The 13,771-nt window shown below is 45.3% G+C and overlaps 1 protein-coding gene and 1 non-coding gene across 2 annotated transcripts in view; one reads left to right on the forward strand and one right to left on the reverse strand.

Annotated features, from left to right (window-relative positions):
* LOC139418775 (cilia and flagella associated protein 97) overlaps positions 1–13,771 on the reverse strand; it is a 28,805-nt gene that overhangs the window by 9,814 nt on the left and 5,220 nt on the right. The window contains exons 5-6 of the mRNA XM_071168465.1: positions 11,762–12,146; positions 11,237–11,538 (exon numbers count right to left, since the gene is read on the reverse strand). Coding sequence (XP_071024566.1) covers positions 11,237–11,538; positions 11,762–12,146 — 687 coding nt within the window. The remainder of the gene's footprint in view (positions 1–11,236; positions 11,539–11,761; positions 12,147–13,771) is intronic.
* trnar-ucu (transfer RNA arginine (anticodon UCU)) lies at positions 9,109–9,200 on the forward strand. Its single transcript is given in 2 exon segments — positions 9,109–9,145; positions 9,165–9,200. It is a non-coding gene; the product is annotated as a tRNA-Arg (tRNA).

A 13,771-nucleotide genomic window follows, 5' to 3' on the forward strand; every position in this document is an offset into this window, starting at 1 on the left:
GTACAATGAGTGAGAAGGATAGTCAACTACCCTGAACAACTCCAATGCTGGACAAATGTGCCATCTGTCAATGGAGAGACAGAGTGTGTGTGTGTGTGTGTGCGCGAGTTTATGTGAGAGGTGTATAAACATCACACGGTATATTCAATTACCACACTAAGAATAGAGGGAGGGAGAGCGTGAGGGAGAGAAACCCTCCTCCCTCTCTTGATGAGTTGAGAGAGAGAGCAAGAAAGAGCGAAAGAGAGCAAGAAAGAGCGAAAGAGAGCACTGCAAGACAGCTACGGTACAGTACAGCCTGTCCCAGCCAGCACTGCTCATTGCACAATAACAGTGCGAGTTTTGGAGATAAAAGGGTGACTTTCTGACATATAGGATGACATACTTTATCTAATCACTGCAAACAATGATTAGATAAATTCCAGAATATTTGTCAAGTTCTTTTGTAGAGACGGACCAGAGACGGATGTTGAGTTCGACATAATTTATTGAAAGTGAAACTTAGCAAAACAAAACAATAAACAAACAACAAACCATGACTACAGAGGTGCTACGTGCACTTACTAAAAACAATATCCCATAAAACACAGGTGGAAAAAAAATGGTACTTAAATATGATCCCCAATTAGAGACAACGATAGCCAGCTGCCTCTAATTGGGAATCATACCAAACACCAACATAGAAAAACTCAACTAGAACCCCACATATAAAATAACTAGAAAACCCACCAGTCACGTCCTGACCTACTATACCATAGGGGGGAAAAGGCTCTCTATGGTCAGGGCGTGACAGTACCCCGCCTCGAAGGTGCGGACTCGGCCTCAAAACCTGGAACAAATGGGGAGGCTAGGGGGGGGGGGGGGATCTCGCGGATCCGCCAGCATCGGTGGCGGCTCTGGTGCGGGACGAAGAACCCGCTCATCCCACGGATACAACAGCATCGGGGGCTGGTGCGGGACTAAGAACCCGCTCAGCTCGCGGATCCACCATCTTTGGTGGCGGCTCTGGTGCGGGATGAAGAACCCGCTCATCCAGCCATGGACCCGGGCTGAACACTGTGCCTGGACTGGACCTCGGTATCAAGGAAGGCTCCTGCCATGGAGCGGGACTGGACACCAGATCTGGATTGGACATCAGTGCAGAGGAAGGCTCCAGCCTTGGAGCTGGACTGGACGCCGTATCTGGACTGAGCACCGGCGCAGGAAAAGGCTCCGGCCATGGAACTGGACCGGACGCCGTGCCTGGACATCGGCGCAGGGGAAGGCTCCCGCCATGGAACGGGACTGGACGCTGTGCCTGAACTGGGCACCAACGCAGAAGAAGACTCTGGCCTTGGAGCTGGACTGGACGCCATGCTTAGACGGCATCGGCGCAGGGGAAGGCTCCGGCCATGGAGCCAGCGGCTCCGGACCGGGGACCCGTCGCCGGAAGCTCCGGACCAGGGACCCGTCGCCTGAAGCTCCGGACCGGGGAACCGTCGCCGGAAGCTCCGGACCGGGGACCCGTCGCCTGAGGCCAGAAACGTGGAAGGTTGCACCAGACTGCCACCCAGATCCTCTGGTCGGATGTTGAGCAGAACACACTTTCACAACATCTCTCTCATCTCACTCTCTCCCAACTTCGCCATTGCCTCCCTGACAGTCTCTGGCTCTTCCCTCTGCTCAATCGCCAGCTCCATGTGTCCCCCTCCCCAAAAACTTGGGGTTGTCCTTGGGCTTTCTGTAGCCGCGTACCCTGTCGTCGTCGCTGTCCTCCATTATCTCCCTCCGTCTGTGGCCAAGGAAGGGTTTTGCATCTCTCCATCACTTCTTCCAATGTCCAGAAATCCTTCCCACTTTGGGCACGCTGCTTGGTCTTGGTTTGATGGGATATTCATTTGTAGAGACGGACCAAGGTGCAGCAGATTTTGAGTTCCACATAATTTATTGAAAGTGAATCTTAGCAAAACAAAAAACGAGCCTTCCCGTCGCCGGAAGCTCCGGACCAGGGACCCGTCGCCTGAAGCTCCGGACCGGGGAACCGTCGCCGGAAGCTCCGGACCGGGGACCCGTCGCCTGAGGCCAGAAACGTGGAAGGTTGCACCAGACTGCCACCCAGATCCTCTGGTCGGATGTTGAGCAGAACACACTTTCACAACATCTCTCTCATCTCACTCTCTCCCAACTTCGCCATTGCCTCCCTGACAGTCTCTGGCTCTTCCCTCTGCTCAATCGCCAGCTCCATGTGTCCCCCTCCCCAAAAACTTGGGGTTGTCCTTGGGCTTTCTGTAGCCGCGTACCCTGTCGTCGTCGCTGTCCTCCATTATCTCCCTCCGTCTGTGGCCAAGGAAGGGTTTTGCATCTCTCCATCACTTCTTCCAATGTCCAGAAATCCTTCCCACTTTGGGCACGCTGCTTGGTCTTGGTTTGATGGGATATTCATTTGTAGAGACGGACCAAGGTGCAGCAGATTTTGAGTTCCACATAATTTATTGAAAGTGAATCTTAGCAAAACAAAAAACGAACAACAAACCGTGACTACAGAGGTGCTACGTGCACATACTCAAAACAATATCCCATAAAACACAGGTGGAAAAATGCTACTTAAATATGATCCCCAATTAGAGACAGTGATAGCCAGCTGCCTCTAATTGGGAATCATACCAAACACCAACATAGAAAAACTAAACTAGAACACCACATAGAAAATAATAACTAGAAAACCCCCCAGTCACACCCTGACCTACTATACCATAGAAAAACAAAGGCTCTCTATGGTCAGGGTGTGACAATATTTTTTTACAAATGAAAAAAACAACATTTAAGCTGAAATGTCTTCAGTCATTAAGTATTCATCCTCTTTGTTATGGCAAGCATAAATAAGTTCAGGTGTCACATAATAAGTTGCATGGTCTCACTGTGTGTGCAATAATAGTGTTTGACATGTTTTTTTTAATGACTACGTCATCTCTGTACCCCACACATACAATTATCTGTCAGTTGAGCAGTGAATTTTAAAAGAGTCAACCACAAAGATCAGGGAGGTTTTCCAAAGCCTCGTAAAGAACGGCACCTATTGGTAGACGGGCAAAAAAAAAATATATATATATATATATATATATATAATGTGGCAGGGCTTGCAAACTAGCAAACAAGCAACACTGAAGCATGCATGAGAGCACCAGCTGTTCTGGACGACTATGATCATGCTCTCCATCGCCGATGTGAGCAAGACCTTTACACAGGTCAACATTCACAAGGCCGCGGGGCCAGACTGATTATTAGGACGTGCACTCAGAGCATGCGTGGACCAACTGGCATCACTGACATTTTCAACCTCTCCTTGACCAAGTCTGTAATCCCAACATGTTTCAAGCAGACCATCATAGTCCCTGTGCCCAAGAAAGCAAAGGTAACCTGCCTAAAATGACTCCCGCCCTGTAGCACTCAAAAGGAACACCTATGTGAGAATGCATCACAGTGCCCACAAAGCTCATCACTAAGCTAAGGAGCCTGGGACTAAACACCTCCCTCTGCATCTGGACCCTGGACTTCCTGACGGACCGCCTCCCAGGTGGTAAGGGTAGGCAACAACACATCTGCCACGCTGATCATCAGTGTGCTCAGTCCCCTCCTGTACTCACTGTTCACCCACAACTGCGTGGCCAAGTCAGGATGCTCTCGATGGTGCAGCTGCAGCTGTAGAAATGTTTGAGTACCTGATGACCCATGCCAAATCTTTTCAGTTTCCTGAGGGGGAATAGGCTTTGTCGTGCCCTCTTCACGACTGTCTTGGTGTGCATGGACCATGTTAGTTTGTTGGTGATGTGGACACCTGAAGGAACCTGAAGCTCTCAACCTGCTCCACTCCAACCCAATCGATGAGAACGGGGGCATGCTCGATCCTCTTTTTCCTGTAGTCCACAATCATCTCCTTCATCACGTTGAGGGAGAAGTTGTTGTCCTGGCCCCACATGGCCAGGTCTCTGACCACCTCTTTATAGGTTGTCTCGTCATTGTTGGTGACACTATTGTGTCATCGGCAAGCTTAATGATGATGTTGGAGTCGTGCCTGACCGTGCAGTCATGAGTGAACAGGGAGTACAAGAGGGGACTGAGCACGCACCCCTGAGGGGCCTCTGTGTTGAGGATCAGCATGGCGGATGTGGTGCTACCTACCCTCACCACCTGGGGGCAGCCCGTCTGGAAGTCCAGGATCCAAAACATTTTCAAAGACTCCAGTCACCCAAGTCATAGAGTGTTCTCTCTGCTCCCAAACGGCAAGCGGTACCTGAGCACCAAGTCTAGGTCCAAAAGGCTCCTTAACAGCTTCTACCCCCAAGCCATAAGACCACTGAACAATTAATCAAATGGCCACAAGGACAATTTACATTGACCCCCCCGCCCCCCTTTGTTTTTAACACTGCTGCTACTCGCTGTTTATTATCTATGCATAGTCACTTAACCCCTACCTACATGTACAAATTACCTCGACTAACCTGTACATTGACTCGGTACTGGTACCCCCTGTATATAGCATCGGTATTGTTATTTTATTCTGCTACTTTATTTTATTTAGTAAACATTTTCTTAACTCTATTTCTTGAACTGCATTGTTGGTTAACGGCTAGTAAGCATTTAACGGTAAGGTCTACCTGTTGTATTCAACTTGTCTAAGTCCTATCATCAACTGATTTTAGCCATGGAATGCCATGGCTGTGGATTGCATGCATTGTTTAAATTAAATGTTGGCATATTGGCAGTTAGTTGTTTGAAATGATGGAATAATTCCTCTAAAACTGGTTGACTAGCAAGCTAACAAACATACAGTGCAGATAAATTCTTCAAATTAAATATTTTACAATATCTTCTCAATATATATATATATAAAATACAATATCTTATCACAGCAACACTATTATGGCTCTAGCCAGAAGTTTTGCTTTGGCATTTATGATTTATTCTACAATTCAAACATGGAGATTATCCCAAACTCCCGTTCCACCTACACCTAAAGACGTGGATGGAAATCTCCCCTTCCATATTGTGAACTTCGGCCATGAACAACTTTACCGGCACCTGATATCACCTTTCCTACGGGAACAGCTGAGCAGCTCGGGGGAAGGTACACAGGAAACACTGCAGCGCCACTGAAACCGGTGTTAACTCCAACAAGCAGCTTGTTACCACAAAAAAAGCTAAACAACTATGCCCAAACTGTGGTAAGACCATAAAGAATTCAAAAGCGGTGGCTTGTGATATTTGTAATTTGTTTGTTCATATAAAGTGTGTAGCTATCAACCCCTTGTCATATGATGAAGCTGTAAAGTCTCAAAGTAACATTTCGCTTGTTTGCAATTGTATGCTGTTTAAATGCGGTGCCAAACATTGGGATGCTGGACACAAGCAGGGATGATGAGAGCAATCTAGATGAGATAGTCGATGTATCAGCAGTGGGCACAGAAAATGACATGTTTGACTGTTTCAATCGGAGAGGACTTCATTTTATCCATGTGAACGCACGGAGCCTTCTGCCGAAATTAGAGGAACTAAAACTCCTTGCTTCTAACACACAGGCTGCAGTAGTCGCTGTGATTGAGACATGGCTCGATGGGTCAATTGAGGACGATGAGATTGAGCTTCCAGGTTATAGCGTTCATAGAATTGACAGAAACCGAAACTGTGTTTTACTAGGAATGATGTGCCTTTTAACCCTCGTTCAGATCTGAAAATGGATGGTCTTGAGGTTGCATGGGTAAATATACTTATTCCTAAATGTCGTCCTATACTTGTTGGTGTGTGCTATCTGCCTCCTAAGCAGAATCATTTATGATTTACTTGAATCAAATTGCTGTGATCAAAATGTATTTGCTGATAGAGAATGTATTCTGCTTGGTGATTTTAATACAATTGTGCAGTTATCCCCCCCAGAGAAGTACACTAGTAAATACCCTGTATAACTTGAATCAGTTATTTGGACTAAAACAACTGATTGTTGAGCCAACCCGGGTGTGTACTGACAGTAAATGAACTTTGGATTTGATTATTGTATCAGATCAAGAGAACGTCTGTCATGTACAAAACTGTGATGATGTTGATCAAGCTTGGTGTCTTTTTAAAGATCTGTTTCTGTCTGCACTAGACTCTCTGGCTCCGATGAAACAAATTCAAATCAAACAGTGGTCAGGGAAATAGATCACTTCTGAGATCTTAGACCTCATAAAGAAAAGGGATCGCTACCTGTCCAGATTCAGAAGGATAAAAATCTACAACAAGATTATGATGCTTATATTAACTGCAGAAACCAGGCAAGATACAAAATGGATAAGGCCAAATCCCAACATTATATAGACGCCGTTAATGAGAACTTAAACTGTGGAAACTGTGGAAAATTTTAAAGGACATTTGCTCAAAACCTCCCCATAAGGTAAAATCCTGTAGCATTGGCCTGGATATTGATGAGGTTTTATGTCATGACCAGGCAAAGGTTGCAAATTATTATATATATTTTTTTTTACCACTGTAGCCTCATCTCTGGTTAAGAAGTTACCCACCTGCTCTGGACACTATGGCTAGTCTTTCATTAAAAACTTTTACCATAGCAGAGGTATTACAAATTATTTGTTTGAGCTGTGCATGGTAACAGAGGACAAAGTTTCCTCTCCTCTCCATCTACTATGCTTAATGAGCACAAACAACACAACTGGGCTGGTTAACCTCGATGCAAGATTCATAAAGGATAGTGCTTGTGTCACCGCTAAAATGATAACGCATTTTGTAAAACCTTTCTATTAGTCGTGGTACATTTCCCAAGGATCTCAAAACAGCCTGGGTGGTTCCACTCCACAAGAAAAGCAGTAAAACAAATGTAATAACCTTACAGGCCTGTGTCAATCCTCAAAACCTTATCCAAAGTGGTTGAGAGATATGTTTTTAATCAACTTGAGGGATACCTTCTTGAGCACAAACTTCTTTATGAACTACAATCTGGTTTTAGAACAGCTCATTCCACTGATACTTATCCACCTTTTTGACCACGTTAAGCAGGAAAGTGAGAAGGGGAACTATACAGTTATGGTCATGTTAGACTTGCAGAAAGCTTTTGACACTGTGGACCATGATATTCTCCTGATGAAACTGAAATGCATGGGTCTAAATTATGTAGCAGTGAATTGGTTTATCTTCTTTTTTTTTTACCCCCTTTTTCGTGGTATCCAATTGCTACAACTCCCGTACGGGCTCGGGAGAGACGAAGGGAGTCATGCATCCTCCGAAAAACAACCCAACCAAGCCGCACTGCTTCTTAACACAGCGTGCATCCAACCCGGCACCAATGTGTCCGAGGAAACACAGTACACCTAGCGACCTGCGCCCGGCCCGCCACAGGAGTCGCTAGTGCGCGATGAGACAAGGATATCCCTACCGGCCAAACCCTCCCTAACTCGGACGACGAGTGGCCAATTGTGGGTCGCCCCATGGACCTCTCGGTCGCGGCCGGCTGCGACAGGGCCTGGCTAGCAGCTAGCACTGCGCCACCCGGGAGGCCCGGTTTAGGTCTTATCTGACCAACAGAACATAAGTATGTAATGTTGGCGATGTTCTGTCAGAGGCCAAAGAAATATCCTGTGGAGTACCGCAGGGATCAATTTTAGGGCCTCTTATTTTAAATATATGTTAATGATATGCCAGATACAGTAACGTGCAAACTCTTGCTTTATGCTGATGATTCAGCCATACTGGTATCAGGTAAGGATACAGTTTACATTGAGAAGACCCTGAGTAAAGAATTGCATTTTGTTAAGAGATTGGTGGTCTGACAACAAATTGTCACTACATTTGGGAAAAACTGATTCAATTTCTTTTGTAACAAAACGTAGATTGCTTAGGGCTGACAAGATAACGGTAAACTGTGCAGGCAAGGAGATTGAATCTAAAACAAGTATCTTATCTTGGTGTGTCCCTAGATCAATCCTTTTCTAGAGACCTGATTGCTGCTAAAATCCTTTCTAAAATGGTGAACAAAATTGAAATGTTTATATCATAACACTCAATATTTTAACATTAAAGTTAAGAAACTGCTGGTCTCAACCTTGATTCAGTGTCATTTTGATTATGCCTGCTCTGCTTGGTATAGTGGGCTATCAAAGCTGAAAAAGAGAATGCAGGTCATGCAAAATAATGTTATCAGGTACAGTGGGGCAAAAAAGTATTTAGTCAGCCACCAATTGTGCAAGTTCTCCCAATTAAAAAAGATGAGAGAGGCCTGTAATTTTCATCATAGGTACACTTCAACTATGACAGTCAAAATGAGAAGAAAAAAAATCCAGAAAATCACATTGTAGGATTTTTAATGAATTTATTTGCAAATTATGGTAGAAAATAAGTATTTGGTCACCTACAAACAAGCAAGATTTCTGGCTCTCACAGACACCAGTGACCACCTAAGCAATGATTATTTTAATGGAATGCCTTTTTTATGTCTCAGTGCATGATTGTGTTTAATATTTCCATACTTCAAATAAAGTTTGGAGAGCAGTAGATTAGGTGCTAAACCAGTTTGAGGCTAGATCCAACCCAAAAATGGTATGAGCGCTAGGAAGGAATAGGTGTGACTCTCCTATATTAAATATAGTAATCTGTGCCATAAAACCTTTAAATTAAACATTTACAGTGTTTAAAACAATTCTCATTGTATAAACTGCCTTAATTTTGCTGGACCCCAGGAAGAGTAGCTGCTGCAATGGCAGCAGCTAATGGGGATCTATAATAAATACTAAAACAAATCTCTCTTAGTACAGGGCTGTTGGAGTAGAGGTTGGGGTTGTCCTTGAACTCTATATAATGTCAATCTGTGCTGCCACCACTGTTGTGTCCACTGCCACCTGCTACCGTCTCTCTATGGCTGTACTGTGTCTGCTTTCACTGACCGGCCTGTGCTCTCAGACACACAGACAGCATACACAACCCTGGCAATTCTCCCTGAATAGCCCCTCCCTCCCTCCCTCCCTCCCTCCCCACCCACACCCACACACACACACACACACACACACACACACACACACACACACACACACACACACACACACACACACTCTTCAAAATATTCAGTTTCACACATGTGTAACAAGTGGCTCCGTGGCGCAATGGATAGCGCATTGGACTTCTAGGCTTGTGAATGTGAGGTGATTCAAAGGTTGTGGGTTCGAGTCCCACCGGAGTCGCACTTTTTTTTTTAAGAAAGTGATACAGGAAAAAATGATAAAGGAAAACAAAATTATCTTAGTTACTCTAACAAATTTTCGTTGTTAAAAGTAGTATAGCATTTCGAAAGAGACTTGAGTAAGGCAAAATTCTGATATGTATCTTTGGCTAAATACATATAATAATTTCTCAACGAGCTACTAAAACACACATTTTTTGTGAGCTAAATTTAACATAGTGACTTTTTTCAACATTTTGTTACAGCCTTATTCTAAAATTGATTAAATAGTTTTTCCCCCCCTCATCAATCTACACACAATACCACACCATGACAAGCAAAAACAGGTAAAACTTTTTTTTGCAAATGTATTAAAAATAAAAAGTATTCAGACCCTTTACTCAGTACTTTGGTTCCAAACTTCCACCCATTTAAGAATGATGGAGGCCACTGTTCTTGGGGACCTTCAATGCTGCAGACATGTTTTTAGTACCCTTCCCCTGTGCCTTGATTACAATCCTGTCTTGGAGCTCTACGGACAATTCCTTCGACCTCATGGCTTGGTTTTTGCTCTAACATGCACTGTGAACTGTGGAACATTATATAGACAGGTGTGTGCCTTTCCAAATCATGTCCAATCAATTGAATTTACCTCAGTTGGACTCCAATCAAGTTGTCGAAACATATCAAGGATGATAAATGGAAACAGGATGCACCGGAGCTCAATTTCGAGTCTCATAGCAAAGGGTATTAATACTGTAAATAATGTGTTTCAGTTTTTTTTGTAATACATTTGCAAAAATTTCTAAAAACCTGTTTTCGCTTTGTCATTATGTGGGATTGATGAGGGAAAACAATAATGTAATCAATGTTAAAATAATGCTGTAACGTAACCAAATGTGGAAAAAGTGAAGGGGTCAGAATACTTTCCAAATGCACTGTATATTTCTCTCTTGCTTCTCCTTCAGTTTGGAAGAAATGTATTTGTTCAAAACTGTTCAACTATTGTCTTTCTCTGAGTCAACTACTCACCACATGTTATGCACTGCAGTGCTAGCTAGCTGTAGCTTATGCTTTCAGTACTAGATTTAATTATCTGATCGGGTTGACAACATGTCAGCTGTTCTCCAGCTACATCATGTTGCTACCCTACAGAGTGCTGTTGAGGCTAATGTAGACCTTCTTTGCAAAATAGTATGTTTTAATCAATTATTTTGTGACGTGATTATATTTAGTATAGTTTAATCTAAAAAGGATAACTTTTTTAATGTTTAACCATTCATATTTTTATGAAATTCACTGAGGAGGATGGTCCTCCCCTTCATCCTCTGAGGAGCCTCCACTGCCTCACAAGTAGAGGATTATAGTTTTCGGAGTAAAATTGTGTGCACAGGCAGCAGTTTGTATGAAAATGGAACCAAAATGTCCATTACATATGTTTTCCGGAAAATTCACAGAAATATTGTCCTTTGGAGGATTGTTTGGGACTTTGGGTTTAGCCAGCAAGGCCTCATTTAAGGACGTGGAACTTTTAGTCTGTACATAACATGGAACAGTTCTGGGCAGTAAAGAGTTACTTTTTCAAAATGCCTTTGCTGCAGCAACGTACATCATAGGGTGAAGCCAAGTGCCAAGTTCATAGCGATCTTCTAACCATAATATACAATAATATGCTCCTGATGGCACAGCTACAGTGCTGTGAAAAAGTATAAGCCCACTTTCTAATTTCCTCTACTGTTGTATATGATTGATGCTAACGTTATCAGATCTTCAACCAAATCCTAATATTAGAAAAAGGGAACCCGAGTGAACAAATAACAACAATTACATACCTATTTCATTTATTTCATAAACAAAGTTATGCAACACCTAATGCCCCTGTGTGAAAAAGCAAATACTTTTTCACGGCACTGTACATCCACTTTGAAGCAAGTCTGGACTCATTTGAGCTTGAAATAAACAAAAATCCCAATAAACACAATGTAACTTTGAAACAATAAAGCCAAACACCCAATTACAAAAGATAAGTTACACACACAAAAAGAGAAGAACACTCACCAGGTTCTCCTTCTCGATACGCTGCTGCTCGCGCTGCCTGTTGAGGGCGCTGTGGTAGAGGCGGACAGGGGGCGGACCCCCTCCTCCTCTGTTGGACCTCCTCCGGGAGCTACTGGTGGTGCTGGTGCCCCCCGTACTACCCGGTCGCGAGTGGGGCGAGGGGCGCGACAGCTGGCGCAGCAGCCTCTGGTTCTCCCGGTCAATCTGCCGCACCTCGTCGTTGCTAAAGGAGTAATTCTTCCTATTCCTGCCTCCACTGGGGCAGTCGATGGCCAGGCCACTCCCCAGGCGACTGAGGAAGGCTTCAGAGAGAGAGGAGGGAGAGATGACAGAGGAGGAAGCAGCAGATAAACATTTTGTTAGTTAGCTGTCTGATTTGTTACAAATGGAGCATCTGCATGTCAATGAAAATATTCATAAAAAACATATGTAAACCGCCACTTTCTCAGATAGCTCCTGTCCTCCTGGACTGACGCCCCCGCCCACCCGCACATACACCTCAGCCCCTGCTTCTCCCCACCTCACCTTCTTCTACATCTGGGTTCCAGGAGCCCCCTTCCTCCTCCTCCTGGGGTATGCTGCTGAGGTTACCAGTGGGAGCGCTCCCCTCTGTCCCTCTATGCTGCTGCTGCCTGACACCCACACCCCCAGGCCCCACACCCTCCTCCTCCACCACCACCCTCCCCACTCCCAGGTCCAGGGACTGGGCCGGGCTGACGTCGGGGGTGGACAGTGGGGTCACGTCAGTCACTGTGTCTTCCTCTTCTTCAAGGGTGACGGTGGTGTGAGGCACCTCTCTGGGCGCTGCCGAGCCCAGCCTGGGGGGCCTCCATCTGGGGGAGGAGGGCATGGATGTCTGGTGGGTTGAGAGCCCGGGCTTGGGAGAGGGCTCTGGGCATCCAGTATGCACCTGAAGGAAGAATAAGATGCATTCAGGGAGTTGTTTTAACAGTTAAAACGAGATAAATTCTGGATTTTAAAGAGTGTCTTAACTCCTGTTGAACAACTTACTGCAACCATAACAGTGCCAACATTTACATTTGAGTCATTTAGCAGATGCTGATGCCCATTTCCAGACTGTTATGCAGATCGACAGTTAGCAGTGATTCTCAGTACTCCTGTGCCAGTTGAGTACTGCAGGTTTTTGTCCCAGCTTAGCGTCATCACACCTGATTCAACTCATCAACAGATTTTGAAAAAAATAAGGCTCAGTGGCAAATGAATGTCCAACTAGTCAGTTACAACTGTGTGGAGTTTGTGACAGCAACTAGGTGAGCTTTTTACAGTATTATAGACTATGTCCTGGGATTTCTATGATATTCTATATACACTGCTCAAAAAAATAAAGGGAACACTTAAACAATACAATGTAACTCCAAGTCAATCACACTTCTGTGAAATCAAACTGTCCACTTAGGAAGCAACACTGATTGACAATAAATTTCACATGCTGTTGTTCATATGGAATAGACAACAGGTACACATTATAGGCAATTAGCAAGACACCCCCAATAAAGGAGTGGTTCTGCAGGTGGGGACCACAGACCACTTCTCAGTTCCTATGCTTCCTGGCTGATGTTTTGGTCACTTTTGAATGCTGGCGGGGCTTTCACTCTAGTGGTAGCATGAGACAGAGTCTACAACCCACACAAGTGGCTCAGGTAGTGCAGCTCATCCAGGATGGCACATAAATGCGAGCTGTGGCAAGAAGGTTTGCTGTGTCTGTCAGCGTAGTGTCAAGAGCATGGAGGCGCTACCAGGAGACAGGCCAGTACACCAGGAGACGTGGAGGAGGCCGTAGGAGGGCAACAACCCAGCAGCAGGACCACTACCTCCGCCTTTGTGCAAGGAGGAGCAGGAGGAGCACTGCCAGAGCCCTGTAAAATGACCTCCAGCAGGCCACAAATGTGCATATGTCTGCTCAAATGGTCAGAAACAGACTCCATGAGGGTGGTATGAGGGCCCGACGTCCAATGGTGGGGGTTGTGCTTACAGCCCAACACTGTGTAGGACGTTTTTCATTTGCCAAAGAACACCAAGATTGGCAAATTCGCCACTGGCGCCCTGTGCTCTTCACAGATGAAAGCAGGTTCACACTGAGCACGTGACAGACGTGACAGTCTGGAGATGCCGTGGAGAACGTTCTGCTGCCTACAACATCCTCCAGCATGACCGGTTTGGCGGTGGGTCAGTCATGGTGTGGGGTGGCATTTCTTTGGGGGGCCGCACAGCCCTCCATGTGCTCGCCAGAGGTAGCCTGACTGCCATTAGGTACCGAGATGAGATCCTCAGACCCCTTGTGAGACCATATGCTGGTGCAGTTGGCCCTGGGTTCCTCCTAATGCAAGACCTCATGTGGCTGGAGTGTGTCAGCAGTTCCTGCAAGAGGAAGGCATTGATGCTATGGACTGGCCCGCCCGTTCCCCCGACCTGAATCCAATTGAGCACATCTGGGACATCATGTCTCGCTCCATCCACTAGCGCCACGTTGCACCAGACTGTCCAGGAGTTGGCGGATGCTTTAGTCCAGGTCTG

Source organism: Oncorhynchus clarkii, chromosome 10 (genome assembly GCF_045791955.1).
Source record: "Oncorhynchus clarkii lewisi isolate Uvic-CL-2024 chromosome 10, UVic_Ocla_1.0, whole genome shotgun sequence".
Lineage (NCBI taxonomy): Eukaryota > Metazoa > Chordata > Actinopteri > Salmoniformes > Salmonidae > Oncorhynchus > Oncorhynchus clarkii.